Below are 18,352 nucleotides of genomic sequence, written 5' to 3' on the forward strand. Positions count from 1 at the left end.
TCTCTCTCTCAAATTCTTCTTTCATCCAACTTTCCTATCCCCAATTCGTTCTGAGGTAACTATCCCACTATGTCTACACATGTACTGACCCATATACAAAGAATAGCAAAGGACTCCCTTGCTGCCAGAGTGAACTCAGTGAACCCTTGCTTTACACACACACACACACACACACACACACACACACACAGAGAGAGAGAGAGAGAGAGAGAGAGAGAGAGAGAGAGAGAGAGAGAGAGAGAGAGAGAGTTGGGATGGGATAGGATGCGTGAGCAACAACAGAGGGCAGGAAGTGGAACTCAAAGATGGCGTCTTAGATCCACGGTTATCGTTTCGTTTATACTGAACCTCGATATTGAGCTTAATGCTGAAGATGCTTAGTGTGTGTGTGTGTGTGTGTGTGTGTGTGTGTGTGTGTGTGTGTCTAATACGAGACTATCACTCCATTGATACATCACTGTTTACCAATCGAACCTTATAGTGGTCCAAGTGGATGTTGGTTAGCTGATAATGTCCCAACACAATTTACCTTTTTTTTTATATATAATTTTATTAGTGTTTCTAAGTAATGTATATTTAAGATTTCCCTTCTTTTCATATCCAGTTGCTTTGAGCCTTGCGGTTCAAATCCCACCGCTGCCACCAGTTATAAAATCTTGTGTTCTGAAGCACTAAAAATTTTATTGATCTTGAAGGACATTAAGTGTACATGATTCTTTCAAAGTTAAACCACATATAATGATCAGCATGGTATAAGTGAATGTTTGTCAGCCTTGATCATTCCATCATGCACTATATAACAAGATACGGTTAATCAATAAACGGGCTTCCATGCTATAAAAAGCCAAGTGAAAGTCAAATCATGGGCATAATTCTTCAGGCGGTATTAACCATTAAGCTCAAGGTCTTAGGGCAGAAGGAAAGGGTAATAAAGGAACCAATAACAGACGAGAAAACTTGTGATATAAGTAAAATTCTCCCATTGCTTTAGATGTAAAGAGAGGTATGCAGCACGTACATACAGTAACCTACATATTAATACAAACTGAATCCCTCGTTATGTATGTGTGTGCGTGTACATTATACGAGTATATACATATATACATACTCGTACATGTATACACACTTACATACATATGTACTCGGGTAAGTACATATATAATCAAATCGCTTGGTTTATAGTGTTGATAACAGAACACGAGTAGAATACTAGGGTATATGGATAGTATCTGGCACTGTTAATTCTGAACCGAAAAAAAAAAAAGTTCGTCCCATCAAGACAACATTGAAATTGAGAGACATGATTGACATGGCATTGGAATAATTGGAGAATATCTATCATTATACATGTACTGTGTAATTTTTATAGCAAACTTCGTCCTACTTTCTGTCAAAGTCTGACTTAAATACACTGCGCTTGTCATAATGTGTGACTGTCAGTCAGGCTCTAAATGTTATCTGCTCCTCTAGGTAGTTGTAAATTTACATCCTGCCTGTTTCCATGCCTTCTTTGTTTCGATTATGTTTAGTTGGTTTCCACACCTTCTTTGTTTCGATTATGTTTAAATTCTCATTCAGGTTAATTTTTTCCCTTGCTCTTTGTCAACCCTTTAGTTTAAAATTATATGGTTGGTTTCCACGTTTCACATACATGAAGGCATACTGAAAAGTACTGAGACATATGATTTTCATTGATTTCTGCGATTGATGACCATGTTTATTAAATTAGGTTTTTGTTAGACAACGCGAGTGGAGACGAAAGGTGTCTACAGGCATAGTGACAGATGGGAATGGTCATCTGCTGCTTTTTCCTTGAGGATTTACCAAACTGCCTAATGGTCCAGTTTGCCCACGTCTGAAACTATTCCTAACTTAGCTACTCCACTACATGTGGCATCATTTATTATTATGCTCAGTGTTGATGAAAGTCTTGTGTTTCTAGCCCTGCCTCCCTCCACCCCCTACCCTCACCACGCTGGGAAGATCTTGGCTGCGTCACAGTTCGTAGGTAAAGTTGATCGATCCCAGTGCGAGGTGTTCTGAATAGGGAAGGTGGCTGCATGGCGGCTCGCTCAGAGGTAATGCTAGCAGGAACCTGCGGAAGTCAAATCGGTGGGAGCAAGAGAAACAACGTTACCCCAGCGTATGCTTCCCATTAAAGATAATTACATAGCTTCCGGCGCTTTCTTATATGACACATTACCGCTCCCGCACCCTTTCACGTCTTCCTTCACCTTCAAGGCCCATAACACTACCGAATCTCGGAAGCAGAGGTATAAAATTTTCATCTTAGCAGATCATTGCAATATGACATCAATTTTTTTTTTTTTTTACTCATACACTTTATGCGCTCCTTAAAACTGCTGTTATAGAGTCGTTTTGCATAAGGAATATCTAATGTGTACTGCTGTATCAAATATTGACCCATATAATAATTGAGGTGATTATTTATATGTGGTTTTGTTGTTGGTGTCCTGAAATACTACGATCATGGCCTGCAACCCTCAGTCTGCTACTTATCAATAAGCGCAGCAGAAATTTATGTAGCGCCTCTTGACACTTTATGCTAACTTTCTACAACATTGACAACACTGACTCACTTCCTTCGGCGTCGACTCGCACCTCGCCTTCGAAATTAATATAATAATAATCCAAATAAATACACAAAACAATCAATACTTACTTACATTTCTTATACAAATATATTTGCTTATACAAAAACAACAATTATAAAGCATAAAAATATATTTAGAATCATTTTCTTTGATGGCAAAGTAGAGTCGGAGCTTGAGTGGCGAAAGAGAGAGAGAGAAAGAGAGAGAGAGAGTGAGAGAGAGATAGAGAGTGAGAGCGAGTGAGAGAGGCGCGGGAAGGGACGCCAAGGAGAGGCACAGTGGTGGCCGTCCTCTCGCCAGGCCTCATGTCTAGCACACCGAGATAACTAGTCGCCAAGGATCGGTAAGTCAGCTCTTCTTAAGCAACTGGGGAGTCACGTGAATAGTGTTACTTAGGTATAAAGTCCCTAGGGTGTGTTAAATAATCGATTCAGGTGACGGGGGTGACGGAGTTCCCGGTGACGCAGCAGCTTCCGCCACACGTTGCCAGAAGCCGCCTTCCTACGGGCATTAATTTGGACCTATTCAAAGTAATTTATAATGTACCGTCTAGTTAAAGCTTGTGTGATACTGTTGGTTGTGTGTGTGCTGTGTCGTCAAGTGTGTGACGGGGTGGAAGAAATGACGGGAGGGATTTGCGCAGGGTGAGGAAAGGTAGGAAGGGCGGAGGTGGAGGGAGGCGCGCGCTCTTCCTCTTCCCCGGTCTTTGTTGCGGCTGCTCCTCCCGCCACGCCAAGCCACGCCGCCCACGCCAATGGTACGCTAGCCCATCACTACCTTCTTACTGTCTCGGTGTCATGTCAAGTCATACAGTGTAGTTTTGAAAGGGTCAGAGATCTTGGATATTGATTCTTGGCCATGAAATCCTTAGGCGAGGGTCTTAAGGGAGGTTTAACTGCTCGCCTTGGTTTGTATTGTGAGGTGCGCGCGTAGGTAATGGAGGCTCCGCGCCATGTATGACCCTTGGGTGTGCGTGTGTGTGTATTGTATTCATAGTCCTAGCAAGTAGTCGTTCTCAATTGTTTTCTTTGGTTCTAATTCAAGTGTTGTGTATTGCAGCAGTCATGGAGGAGTTACTGTCGCTGAAGTGGAATAACCACCGAACCACTTTCATCCACATACTGGGGGTTCTCAGGGACAAGGTAAGCATCAGTAGCATTTTTTTTTTATAAAGTCTGATAAACCTTACAATAAGTTCTTAGGTTTATGTAATGTCTTTATAGCATTATGTTTTGTTTGGATTTCGTCTTAAAAAAAAAAAAAAATTCAATGGGATCATAAGATCAGTTACCCTAGATTTCATTAAACCGGTATAATCAAATTTTACCTAATAGTAATCTATCATTAAAGTAGATGGAATGGTTGATCATAATATGGTATGTTTTCTGCATTATTCATTATACGTTAAATATATATCACATAAAACTTAGTTTAAAAGGTTGATCTACCATGCCGCTTTAATGCAGATTTAAGAATTACTCTGTCATGACTTGTGTTGGTGCATTGCTGATTGTATTTATTTTTACAAGTTATATATATATGTATATATATATATATATATATATATATATATATATATATATATATATATATATATATATATATATACACACACACACACACACACACACACACACACACACACACACGAACACGAATATATTCATACTCTATAATCAAATTTGCTCATCTTGATAATAGCTTGACTCAAATTTTACAAAAGTTTGGCTGTGGGAATCATATAATCAGATGAATTAAAATTTTATTGAAAAATTGTTTAGTGGACAGTGTTGATCATTGATTTTGTGTAGATCACCCAGTTAACTTATCAAGGGCATTGCTCTTGAACATTTTCTCAAATAGGTGAAATAAAAGAAACTAATGTTAGGTACCTACACAATAAATTAATAATGTTTTCAACAAAAGTACTAAATTAACACTGGAGTATGAATGTAGAATAATATGAAATGTGTGATGCATGGTTGTGATGTGTGCCTGATATAAATGTTGAGATTAAAATGCAGCTTAGAGATGGCTTAGATGAAAAGAGTGTAGTTATTGAGACATACTGGTGCAATCATGCAAAAGGAGCAGAGGAGGAGGATGGTTTCACTGTTCATATAGTTTTGAGTGAAAGATATAGTGCCAGGATAGAGATCAAGGGATTCCGGTGGGCTAAAAATTTGTGCTTTGCTTGCATGTTTCCTTGCAATACAACCTCACACATGTAAAAGGTTCATTGCAAACCTAATATTAATATATCATTAAAGTAGCTGGAATGGTAGATCATAATATGGTATGTTTTCTGCATTATGGTATAGATTATAGTTTAGTAATGTGCTGCTTCATTTTGTGTATTTATACAGGCAGCTTTTCTTAGATTTTGAAATATGTTGGTGTTGAAAGTGATTTAGGCTGAATATGAGATACTGTGACCTTTTTCACTGCTAGATGAGGGAGTGAGAAATTTTGCAGATAGTAGATGATGAGTGGAGGTATGAAGGCATATGAATGAAAGAGGTACAAGTTATATTTAAATGGAATACCTGTTAGTGACTTGTGCTCTTGACTTTCTTAGAATGAGATGAAGATATTAATGTAATTATTCATATATTTGATATCTTTGAAAATAGAAGTTCACAAAGATTTGCTTCTTATTTCCAGCAAGCGTACACAGATGTGACTCTAGCATGTGATGGCAAATTCTACAGTGTGCACAAGTTGGTGCTCTCAACATGCAGTGATTATTTTTGTGCCATGTTTGACAAAACTGCTTGTAAGAGCCCTGTTATAGTGTTGAAAGACATTAAAAGTGAGGACCTAGAGGCCTTGCTAGATTATATGTACCTTGGTGAAGTGAATGTGAGACAGAGTGACTTGGCGTCTTTGATAAAGGCGGCGGAAAACCTTAGAATCAAGGGCCTTGCAGTACCTGATGATGAACCTCCCAACAAAAACAGTGGAGGTGCACAACCTTCTAGGGCAGAGCCAAGGAGGGATGGAGGGAGTGGTAGCCCTCCAGCCAAGAGGAAACGAAGGGAAGAGGTGGAGGATGGGCGGGAGGATGTGAGACCTCCTCCTGCCCAACCTGGTAGCCTCCACACGCCCCCACCTTCCAGACCAAAGAGCCCTGTTAGTCAGCGGCTGAGCCCCTCCCCACACAGAACCTCTCAGGAGTCCCCAGCGACTGAAGATCGTACCAGCCGTCCCCTTTCCTCACCGGCGGAGGCCGCAGCAGGCCCCCACACAGCCTCCCAACCTCCTGGCCAGTCTGCGGTAGGCCAGTCAGTCTCCAATCAGTACCGGTCTGACGACACGCCCTCCTTTGTGAAGGTGGAGATGGAGGAAGACCACACAGAGGACCTTCAGGGGGACTCATACAACCTGGGTCCTGATGGCTACAAGGAAGAGGGGGATGACTCGGGTGGCACCATGAATAATGATTTACCAGAGTTCCTACAAGCGGCAGCCTCGGGCTCATTGGCCAGCAGCTCCGCCTCCTTTCCTCACCCCTCCTTTGCAGGGCCATCTGGCTACCAGCCGGTAAGACACTGTAAAAAACTTAAGCTTTATTTCATGTTTAGGAGCAAAAGGACCTTAATTAGGCTTCACCTGTAACCTGTTCTTTATACTTATTTGACATTATCATAAGTTAGCTAAATAAATATTGACTGCAAGAAATTTATGGATGTCATGAATGATACAATTAGGTTAGTTGGAGATGAGTTACTTTATTTAAAAATACCTATGTTTAGATATCAAGGATCTTGAAAATTCACTTTGCATTAAAGAATTGTTTAAATTACTTGCTATCAGAATTTGAGTATATATTTGAAATTATTTTCTTTTCTTTATTTTTAGAAATAGTTTTAACTTGCTGCTGGAATTTAGATGCTTTGATAACAGGATTTCATTTTCAAATGATTTTTCATGTTCTTGGTAGGGTGACCTGGCTGGGTGGCAGGGTGATGGCTCCTCCATAGGGTTTCCTCCTCATCTTAACTTTAGCACCTCAGAAAGTTCTAGTCAACAGAATGCACCTGGGGTAAGTGTTACTCTCATCTTTGTTGCCTTACCATGACCTCACTGGCCAGTAATGATTGATCATGTAAATTTAATAATGAGCTAAAGAGCATTGGTAACACTTAGAGGTTCTGTGTGTGTGTGTGTGTGTGTGTGTGTGTGTGTGTGTGTGTGTGCGTGCGTGCGTGCGTGTGGACGTGCGCACATGCTTTTCTCCAGTCGTGTTGCTGGGTGTCTTATCACCAAGTGGCTTGTGAAAATGCCTTGAACAGTCTGTGGAAATAAAATGCTAACTTTAACAATCTGGTGCTTTTACATGATCATTATTTATTTTATCAAACTTAAAAGTAATGCTTAAAAACCAGAAGTGGACAGAAGACCATCACCTTGTACAGTGTTTACTGTTAACAGTTTAATTTCTATTTTGGATAATGGTATATAAAGTACCAGTCTGTGGTACAAATGGGCTAGGGTTGCTGTGACTTTAGCTATGGAGAGGAATGTGAATTACCCAAATCCCATATTTTTTGTGTTAATTTATATATTTTTTATTTCTTTAATTTATTTATTTTTTATATCTGTAAAGTATACTCAACATAGCAGGTTAATTGGCAGACTTATGAGTTGCACTTAAGCTGGTGGGACTGTGTTTTGTCATAGCCTTAAACCTAGTGAGATGAAAGGTATTTGCATTGATTTTGCTCAAGATTTTGGTTGAATTTAGAAGTGGTAGATCATCAGACAGAAAACAAATATATCAGGTAATACAACCTTCGTGACTAGGATAAGAAAGGGTTAATCGGCTTCACAGTAAAGCCATCAGGTGTGGTGATTTTCATGAGAATCCCTTGATGCATTGTATGCTGTATGTATTTGTACATTTTGTCATGTCTCATGACTAATGCCTTGGATCCACGTGGAGTTATGATGTATGCATTGGAATACCAATTTTCAGCAAGATTATATTTGAGGATGAAGTAAATAGAATTTGATTATCATTAGGGCAGTATAAGGAGTAGAGAGATGCTTTGCTCACATTCTAAAGGTCCTGGGTCTGGATCCCCAATTGGATGTCTTCTTTTATACTATAGCCTCTGTCCACCAAGATGATAGGTATGGGGGTTTTGACCTTCCAGCCAACAATCCTGATGTGATGATGGTGGTGTGGTGTGTGGCATAATGGTCCCTGAACCAACAATGTCATGTATGGAATGTTAAAGAGTTAAATAGTTAAAAGTGCCTACGTTCAGTTCTTCAGTATGGACACATCCAGAGTATGTCAATACAGTGTTCAAGTAAAGGTGAAGGAGTTTAAAAGTTGAAAATTAGACTGATCATAGAAGGAATGGATGGAGGAATGGTGCAACAATGCATGAAAGCTAAAAAAAAAAAATCATGTGTATAGGGTATCTCAGACATTTATGCTGTGGTGTCCTGTTTATAGGGGAGTTCCTGATAATGATTAACCCTAAGGAGCAGCTAGTAATTGTAATGAGATAGGAGTGCACATCTCATAGGACTGCCAAAGAAATAGACAATAACATTGTTATTAATCTCTGTAACCACACCAATCAGTCTAGGAGAGAAAGGACTGTTCATGGGCCTTTAATAGTCATTGTCTACTCATTGGCCTTATGAACAAGGAATGCATTTGATTTGAATCAATTTTATGAATTAGAAAGGAATTTCTGCTAAATGGAGAGTTGACTTCATTGTTGTAGTAAGCAGTGAATATCACAAGATGCTTTGCCTTAGCTAAAGTCTCTCTCTCTCTCTCTCTCTCTCTCTCTCTCTCTCTCTCTCTCTCTCTCTCTCTCTCTCTCTCTCTCTCTCTCTCTCTCTCTCTCTCTCTCTCTCTCTCTCTCTCTAGCCAGGAGCTTAGAGGTGAAGGATGGGGAGTAGCAGCAGTATTTGGTGATGAAAATCTCAGAGCTGCAAACAGCATCTATTATGCTTATGACATATGTTCTAACTGAATTGCCAAAAATAATGATTGTCAGGGATCATTTGTGCCTTTGAATGGCTGTCTAGCATTTTACCCTAAAGTACTTTGTTCGGGACAGGTTTGCAACACCCTTTACAGCTAATTGTGGTACACTTGATTGCAGCAGCTGTAGGCATAAGCAAAACTAACTAAGGGCAAGTAAGGATCAGTGAGTGTTACCAAGCTAGATGCTATACTAGGTGCTTTGAATGTCAAACAAACATTACTGGCTGTGTGATTTGGTTCATGGTTGTAAGATGTTTCCTCACCTTGTAACACTCTGAGACCAGATATTATTTTAGTAATTAATTGATTATAAAAGATGGGCTGCCTTGCTGTATTGCCCAGCCTTAAACCTGCAGATATTGGCAGGCAGGGCTGGTCAGGGCTGGGTCAGGGGACTGGTGGCTGGAGGAGGAGGAGTCAAAAGGGTAAGTTGTAGCATCCAAGTCACGTCTGGTTTCAGGTGTCAAGCTTACAGATAGTAACTATTCAGTCTCAGGCCAGTTTGGTCTCCCCCACCTGGTGAGGTTTCATCTTTTGAGATCAGAAACTATAACAAGGTCTTGCTTAGAAGATAAATAAATGCTCCTTTCTTAGTTCTGATGGGTCATGTTGTTTTTTTGCTTCTAGTAGGTGGTAGTTATGGCTTCACAAAATATCAGTAATCAGTTGGCTATTCTCAATGTTGGGTTAAATGTTATTTGTCTCTTAAAATCAAGGTCACATTTTATGATTGTGCAATACTGTAAAATTTACATTCAACTGAAGAGTTTTTATAGATTTTTCACAGAAATACATAGTGTTTGTTATATCATGTTTGTCAAGGTTAGATGGTTTTTAACGTTGGGAAGTATTTGTTTTAACGTGTCATGAATTGCCGTCTCAGGTATGTTGAATCCATACGATGGGTTTGGTTTGATAATACAGATTTCTTTTATCTTATTGGTTGGAGATTTGTGACACTTGGCCCTTGTTCCTGTAATTATAACACCTTTGGTGTTGGAAGTAATGCTGAAAATGTTACAAAATAATAGGATTAAATATTAAGATGCCAGGTGGAAGCTTTTTTATTTTACAAGCAAACAGTTCCTTAAACCAGGTTGGTTTGGGCTTGGGTTGAGATTGTAGCAAGTGGTGCATGTGTGGCTCTGGTGGCTTGGTATTAAAGTTGTGATATTATTGATTGGGGATTGGAGCAAGTAAGGATCAATGTTACCAAGCTAGATGCAACTAAGAAGCAAGGTGGACCCTGGAGACACAAGAGACCCAGTAGGTTGGAGCTTTGTTAAATGTATCACAATTGCAGAGCCTTGTTCAGTTTCTTGATCTCAGTAGTTGTAGGATTTTTATTGTTGTGTTCAGGGGATGGCCATAGAAAGTAATGTTCCTTTAATGCCACAGTTTTCTGACTTGTTTTCTAACATGAGGACACTGCTGGACACAACTACTTTATAGCATAGTTTTTAAATTATTAATTTTGCATATACATATGTATACAGAATTGTTTGAATTATACATATGCATGTGCAGAAATTTGCATGCAGCATTAGAATTTGAAGTATTCCTCAGTTCCATGTAATTGCATCTTGGTGTTGATAGTTCAGATAAGAAGTGAAGATACTGAGGAATGTTTCAATGGTGGATGTGTATCCTCTCCTGCTGTCATTGTTTGGTGAAGTTGTCTTACTATAACCAAGTGAGCAATGTTATACACCTGTCTGCTGCATCTTGAGGGTGTAATCAGGGGTGGGAGGTGTTGATGCTAAGGGTGTTTATTTGGCAGTAAGGAAACGTACCAGTGAGAAACCTAACAAGCAACACTTGGGCGCCTGCATATAAGCAATATAAAATATACAAAGGCTACAAAAATTTGTGGAATATACAAATGCGTTTAGGTTCAGTTGAATAAATACACCATATACAAGTGCGTTGAATATAAGAACATTGAATTGATAGAGGAGCACCAAGAGAAGTAATAATCCAAAGGAAGGGAGTGGGGAAGTTATGTTAACTTGTGAGTGGATGAAGTGCCATGGTTGGGGCTGCAGGTTTGATGGGATGAGACTGTCATTGCTTGGGAGAGCTAGTGAAGATTGCTCATCTTACTCTATGGGAGGAATTGGTGTTGATGTTTTCTGTGATGAGTGGTCATGTGATCTAATAGTAACACGAGAATAACTGTCGTATCTATTGCCACCACCATTTGTAGGGAAGGGATAAGGCTGTGCTTGCCTTGGCAAGGCCTGTTAAGGCAAACCAGTTACTCATTGGGAAGCACCTTTGAAGTGTTTGCAACATTAATGGAGTGTTTAGAGAATATTTGGCTGACTTGAGTAACTGAAGCATTTGATTGCTTTAGCTTCTTACTTTGCTAGCTGATCGTAGAAGACAAATAGCGTCTGTTGTGTGAAGTGTGCTGGTGGTGTGTGAAACATTTAGCAGTCGCTTGATGTTTGCATTTTCCCATGTACCTCGGAGTAAGACGTTGCCGTATTTTGCAGGGCACGGGGATAGGTGAAGTCGGTGCTATTGGAGGTTTGAGTCTTTGTAGACTGAGCGCAGTTGTGAGTTCCAACATCAAGAAACACTTTTGTTCCCACTGTGGCAAGGGATTTCAGTCCCCGAAGGACCTGCGACGACATGTCATGACCCACACTGGGGAGAAGCCATATCTCTGCCCTTACTGCAATCACAGAACCAGTCAGAAGAGCAACTTGAAGTCTCACATGATGTGTGTACATAATAAAGACCCCTTGTGAAGCAACCCAATGTTAGCAAAGAGACAGACAACAAACAGCTTGAGTCAACCAGGCCAGAGGTAAACCTTTCCCCTGCAGAGTGAAGGGTGAGACATGAGTCCAACAGACACTGGTGCTCATTTTGTTGAGTCATTTTCAGTTATGACCTGAGAGTAAGACCTTGCCATATTTTTCAGGGCATGGGTGTTCGTGAAATGGAAAGTTTGAGTGACAGTAGACTGAGAGTCCTCTTGGGTTCCCACACCAAGAGACACATTTGCTCCCACTGTGGCAAGAGCTTTCAGTCCCCCAAGGACCTACGAAGACACATTCTCACCCATACTGGGGAGAAGCCCTACCCCTGCCCATACTGCAGCCACAGGGCAGCTCTAAAAGGAAACCTCAAAGTGCATGTTATCACAGTTCATGGAAAGGACTTCAACAGAGTCAAAGAGTTGATTCAGGGACAAGATCATGGTCATGGAAGCAACATGTTGTAATTTTTGTTTGTAAATGAATATAGAGCTGTAATAGGTAATGAGTTTCACACTATCTTTGTTTGTCCTGACATCTTAAAAAATGCAGGATATTCGCTTGCTTTGTGATTCATGATGAATGTTTAGGGAGTTGTGGCAGTGAAACTGTTAGTGTTCCAAAGAGTGAACAGGGCTGTCTGTCAATGACCCTGCAATACGCACACTGGCCAAGTGACTCAGGGAGGGTGCGTTGTCATTGCAGGGTGCGGACGTCGTGCACCTAGCAGGTGTGAGCCCGCGTCGCCTGTTGGCTGTCTCCAGACGGCATCCTTGTGCTCAGTGTGACCGTGCCTTCAGCAGCCTGCGGGACCTGAGCCGGCACTACCTCACCCATACGGGAGAGAAGCCTTTCCAGTGCCCACATTGTCCTCATCGGGCCAACAGGAAAGGAAATCTGAAGACCCATATCCGAGCTCTTCATCCAGACATTGTTGTGTAGTTTCAGTGGTTCATCATCAGCCACATGCGAAGGGGCCAGAGGGAAGGGAGGCACTAGTGGGTTTGAAGTGACTTTTGTTCAAAGGTGCCCTTGTGTATTTGGCTCTCATTGTGCTTTTGAAGAGTGATCTTAGCACTTGATGCACTTGTTGAGAGGTACATACCACCACTAGGTGCACGTGTGATGAGAGGAAGGTCATATAAATGGTTTCAGTTTGTAGGTGGTAAGAAATGGTGAAGTTCTGAGGCCAAGATTTGTTGATGTTTTGCAGGCGGTGGGTGGCGCCGTCAGTGGTCTCTTTGTTCAGTGTCCAGCTTGTGGGAAAAAGTGCTATGGTCGAAACCGCAAGCAGAACATGGTGCACCACATGGCCACCCACAGCCGGGAGCGGCCAGTTACCTGCCAGTACTGCCCCTACCGTGCTTCCTCTCAGTCCCAGCTGTTCAGACACATCACAATGTTACATCTCAACACAGGCAGATCTCTTGCACCTCACACAACGAGCAGCAGCTGATGCTTTGGGCTTCTTTAAGGGGTTTAGTGATACAACTTGGCAAAGCTGAAGACATGGAGATGGATTAACAATAGTCATTAGCATCTTTGTGGCATTCTGTGGCAGGTAAGGTTATTGTACACCATTTTGGAGCTGGACACAGCTGAGTGAATCTCTTCGCCTTCTTGCAGGCATCAGGAGAGTTGCCGGCTGGGGTGAAGGTCGGCTCCCATGGCCAACTTGGCCAGGGTGACCTGCATAGGGCCTTTGATGTTGCTGGGGCAACACCCATAGTGGGACTTGAGTGCCCAGTGTGTGGCAAGCGGTTCCAGGGTCGCAATCGGCGCCAGAATCTTGAGCACCATCTGGTAACTCACACGGGCGAACGCCGCTACCCTTGCCCTCTGTGTCCTCATCGTGCTGCTCACAAGTGGCACCTCAAGACTCATCTCCTACGCCGCCATGCCCAACATCCAGCTCTGGCCCAGATGATAGGCACGGCATCTCAGCCTTCAGGCAACATCCAAAGCCATGTTGAAGGCCAAAGTCAGCAAGCACAAGTTTAACATGAATTATGTATGTATTGTCAAAGGAGTTGTTTAAGGTTAGCAGTCGTCTTAGATGCGCATCCAAGGATTGGAAGGATCCTTAGTGAAAGATGCATGTTGTTATGTTGCAGACGTGGCGAGTCTTCCCACTCATCTGTGATGTGTGCGGCAAAATGTTCTCGGGGCGCAACCGTCGACAAAACCTGCAGCAGCACCTCATGATCCATACAGGGGCCAAACCCTACTCTTGTCCATACTGCTCTCACTGTACCAACAGGAAAGGGAACCTGGACATGCACATCCTGCGTGTGCATGGTCAAAATGATACCTCTCCTCAGCCATGGAAAGTTCACCCATGAAAGGGTTGGTCAGTTAATCTTGCAGTTTCTTTGCTGGTTAAAGAGATGGTTGCTAGAAAGGGCTGCTTAGATTTTTTTTTTTTTTTTTTTTTTTTTTTGGAGGTGAGCACCTGTTGATGGCTGGGAGAGTGGGAGTTAACAGATTCAAGAGGGTTTTAAGAGTGGAGACCTGGGAACTGAGATTGTGCCATTTTGCAGAGGGATGTTGGGAGTGCTGGTGACGTTATTCTCTGCCACGTGTGTGGGAAAGCATTCCATGGGCGCAGTCGGCGATGGAAGTTGGATCGCCATATGCTACTCCACACAGGAGAGAAGCCTTACCAGTGTCCCTACTGCTCTCACCGTGCTAACCAAAAAAACAACTTGCGGATGCACATTCGCGCCAGGCACGAAGAGTGGGTTTCCTCCCATGGAGGAGACGGAGTTTCATGAATTGGCTACTGAAAACTGGATCTTGGAAGATTATTTATGTGCTCTTGTGAAGCATCCGTTACAAGTGTAGTGTTGACAGTCATGCATCAGATTAATGAAGTTGTCCCTGAGAAGAAGAGTCCTAGTGAGACTGGTCTGTTTTGCAGGGAAAGTGTTGCATGACAGAGGGACCCACAGGTGCTGGACAGCTTCCCTCCTCTGCACTGTCAAAACCCCAGGCATCATATAGGTCCTGTCCAGTTTGTGGTAAAACTGTTGACCGGTCCAACTTCAGGAGACATATGCGTATCCATACAGGAGAAAAGCCGTACCTGTGTCCCTTCTGTCCGCACCGGGCAAATCAGAGAAACAATCTGCGGCTCCACATCAGTACTCGCCATAATGCAGGCTAATGGTAAATTTGATTATTGTAGTTGGTACTATTGTTATCTCAGAATTTTTTTTGTGTAATTTGGTGTTCATTATTGGGAGGGGGGCATGGTAAATTGTTCAATTGTCTTGTGGTTGCTCTTTATGAGTAGTGGTTTTAGTGAGGGTAAATTGTTTTGCAGGGAAGGAGTTCCATCATGAGAGTGTCCTCAGGCAGGGATTGGCACCATCCTGCTACACAGACTGTGCCAAAATCATCTTCAAAACCTTGTCCAGTGTGTGGCAAAATGTTTGGAGACAAGTCAAACTTGAGACGACACATGCGCATCCACACTGGAGAAAGGCCTTACGCCTGCCCTCTCTGCCCGTACAGGGCAAACCAAAACAACCAGCTAAAGAAGCACGTAGCAACCCAGCATGAAGGCTAGCCACATCAGGGCTGTCCCTTATTATACAAAGCGAAAAAGAAAGGGAAATAATTAATTTTTGGTTTCTAGTTTTCATTTATGTTTGTTTTTACAATGAGTCGACAAGTGCTCTTGGCTTAAGCTGTGAAGACCCTTCGTCAAATAGCTTTGTGGTGGTATGAGGACCAAGGGGTTGTCTGAGTGAGGGTGTTGTGTTTTGCAGGGAAAGTCTTCAACCTTCAGAGGGACCTCAGACCTGGGCCACCACCAACCCTCTACCCACTCACAACCATCACAACGGCCGCCATCACCTTCTAAACTTTGCTCCATATGTGGTAGAGGATTTGGAGGCAAGAATCGTCAGTTCAACTTGGCACGTCACATGCGTACCCACACAGGAGAGAAACCCTATGCCTGTCCCTTCTGCCCTCACCGAGCCACACAGAAAGTTAACCTAAAAGGCCATGTAATCACCCGTCATGGTAGAGACAAGTGGAATGACATAGCTGTACAAGGGAGTGACGACTCTGTGATTGGCTGGATAAGCCAACCCTGTAATTTTGAAGATCACTACACTACCTGAAACTTGAAGGCCCATGGGGGCCTTCCTGAATCAGAACTGAAGCTTTAGTTTGTCTTCACAGCAGCTTGTTGATGTCCACAAGTTATCCAAGACAACTAAGCTGGCATGTTGTGCTTTGCAGGGCTGTGAGACTGAAGTCCATGGAGAGGCCTTCCTTCAGTGCTCGTTATGTGGGAAGGCTTTCCACGGAGATTACCGAAAACGCAACTTGAAGCAGCACCTGACCATTCACACTGGGGAAAAGCCATTTCAATGTCCCTACTGTCCTCACAAATCCAATCGTAAGAGCAACCTGAAGGTGCACATAACTGCTGTTCACTGGAGCAGCATGGGGAAAGGTCACTGATACAAGGTATCCATGTCGTGATTTATTCATAGTTATGGATATTTTAGTTATAAATTTTAGATTGTGTGCTTGGTTATTTTTGCTACATAAGGATTAAGTGGACGAGCATGGACTTGCTCTTTGTTGAGTGGATACCAGTTGTACAAACCTGTATGTAATTGTGTACATAATAATATGTTTTACAGAATCCAAGCTTTTATTGTAACCATACTACCTGTTACCTAATGGGGGGGGGAAAAAAAGAGGACAAAATAAAGTGGGAAAAAATGAGGGCTATTGATGAAATCCATACAACGGAAGTAGAGGGCAGTGTAATGGTAAGGGAGCAAACTGCTCAATCTTAGTTTTGTTTCTTACTGTGTTCACTATTCATAGTGGGAGCTTATAGTGCTTGAAAGTATAACTGGATTTTAAAGGATACTAAGTTTATTCAGAAATATGCTCTTCATAGTTCAGTATTAAAATATATTTAGTAATGGAAATTGTCCTTTTGTCATAGAACTTTGTAACAAAAGTTGCAAGATAAATATAACTAAACATCTTGTGATTTTTATGAAATGTCAGTGGGTCAAACAAAATTCAGTATTTGTATATTTAAACTACAAGCCAAACAAATGACTGTCAGTGGTTTGAGGGATGGTTGAATATTATTGATTGTAGTGAAAATGAGCAAAAGATATAAAAGAAACTAAGAAAATCTGAAATTTGTAATGATTTCCCATTTGATGACTAGATTGATCAGGCATTTTCATGAACACAATAGTTTTTGTAAGGAAAGTGCAAGTTTATTTAAGTATTTCATCCAGTAATGGAGCTACATATCCCAAATTTATAGTATATCCTGAAATATGAGTGGCAAATAAGTCTTGCACAAGATATCTGAACTCTAAATGTAAAACATTGGAAGTTTTCTGTTGCAAAGAGAAGAGGAGATGAAGTAGAGGACCTATGTCTGAAGCAGATGCTTGTGTTGCAGGTAGGTCGGGTGTCCCCTGGCAGGACAAGTGGCCTTGCCTGTCAGGTCTGTGGCAAGGTGTTCAGCGGCAAGAACCAGCGTCAGCTGCTACGCCGACACACACTCATCCACACTGGCGAGAAGCCTCATGCCTGCCCTAACTGTCATTACCGAACCAACCAAAAATGCAATTTAAACATGCACATAGCCACTGTTCACCGTGCTGCTCCTATCCTACATTCCACTCTTGCATCAGCCTTATCTCTCTCTCAACCCTCTGGATCCCATGCCCCTGCCTCTGTATCTTCTGCTGCCCTATCCTTCAGGGGCCGGAGTGATGACCGATGAAATGGGCTGCAGCAAATGTTTGTTGCTATGGTTTGAGTTTATTAAAACTAACTGGATTGTAGGTGTGCATTGCATCTTTGATGCATTTTATAATTTTCAAGATTAAAAGTGAATTATGCAATCATTGATACTTTGTAACCACTCATTATTTAGCAAATGAAGCTTGACTTTAAAGCTCTAAGGGGTTGTTGTATGTATTGCAGGGTGTGAGGGTGGGCGTGGTGGGCCCAGGCGGGTGTGAGGGGCTAGAGGGACACGGGCTCACCTGTCCTGTGTGTGGCAAGGCATTCTGCAGCCGTAACCGTCGTCAAGACCTGCAGCGACACCTCCTCTCCCACACGGGAGAGAAGCCTTTCCCTTGTCCTTTCTGTCCCTACCGAGCATCACTGAAGGGAAACCTGAAGAAGCATATGCACGTCCTTCACGCCCAGTTGCTAATGTCTGTGGAAAAGAACATGAACTCTCAGGCTGCCTCTACTCTCACCTCCTCTCCTTCACAGCCAAGCTTGGGCCTTGATGGTTCAAATTACTACAGTTAAATGATTCCTGGTCCCAGGCCTCATCTCTTCCTAGAAGGTTGTGGGGTTATTCCTTTTTTTTCCTCACTCTCTCTATGTTATCATAAAAAAAAAAAAGTTCTATTATACAAGTGGAAGAGCCTTCCCTCCTCCCTCAGGAATAAGGAGGCTTACGTGCGGTGTTGTTGTTTCAGGGGCAGGTGGCAGCCTGGCAGTCCACGCTGGTGGCTCACCGCCCCCATATGCCAGCCCCTACCTCTCCGTCTGTTGGTGTTGAGTGCTTTACATGTGGCAAGAGTTTCTACGGCTTCAACCGCAAGTTCCTGTTAAAGCGGCACATGATCACACATACAGGGGAGAAGCCCTTTCAGTGTCCCCACTGCCCTCACAGAGCCAACCTTAAGCAAAATCTGGAAGTACACATCAAAAGGAAGCACAAAAGCGAGATGCCTTCAGGATTAATGCCTTCACAAGCTGAAACTCGCTGAAGATTACGTATTTTTATACCTGTCGTGAAAATCCCTCTGTGTATGTGTGTATGTGCGTGCTTGTGCGCCAGTGCTTGCGCACTTTGTTTGGAATTCTGTTAACATGCTGGCTTGGAGAAGTGAACTTGGGAACTGAAAGTGGAAGGTTAAGTGTGCCCTGTATTACCT

General features: G+C 42.3%; 1 protein-coding gene across 50 annotated transcripts in view; it reads left to right on the top strand.

Moving 5' to 3' along the window:
* Nucleotides 1-2,799: 2,799 nt before the first annotated feature.
* The window catches only part of LOC135103450 (longitudinals lacking protein, isoforms A/B/D/L-like), a 52,140-nt gene continuing 36,587 nt past the window's right edge, over nt 2,800-18,352 (top strand). For 24 of the 50 annotated variants that reach the window (XR_010270048.1, XR_010270047.1, XM_064009740.1 and 21 more), the window contains exons 1-4: nt 2,800-2,958; nt 3,675-3,757; nt 5,280-6,158; nt 6,559-6,660. Coding sequence is in view for 47 of the 50 variants with exons in the window: in XM_064009740.1 (XP_063865810.1) it covers nt 3,680-3,757; nt 5,280-6,158; nt 6,559-6,660 (1,059 nt within the window). In the remaining 3 variants the exon portion in view is untranslated. The other 26 variants (XR_010270049.1, XM_064009727.1, XM_064009730.1 and 23 more) reach the window with 26 other exon arrangements.

Source organism: Scylla paramamosain, chromosome 9, assembly GCF_035594125.1.
Source record: "Scylla paramamosain isolate STU-SP2022 chromosome 9, ASM3559412v1, whole genome shotgun sequence".
NCBI lineage: Eukaryota > Metazoa > Arthropoda > Malacostraca > Decapoda > Portunidae > Scylla > Scylla paramamosain.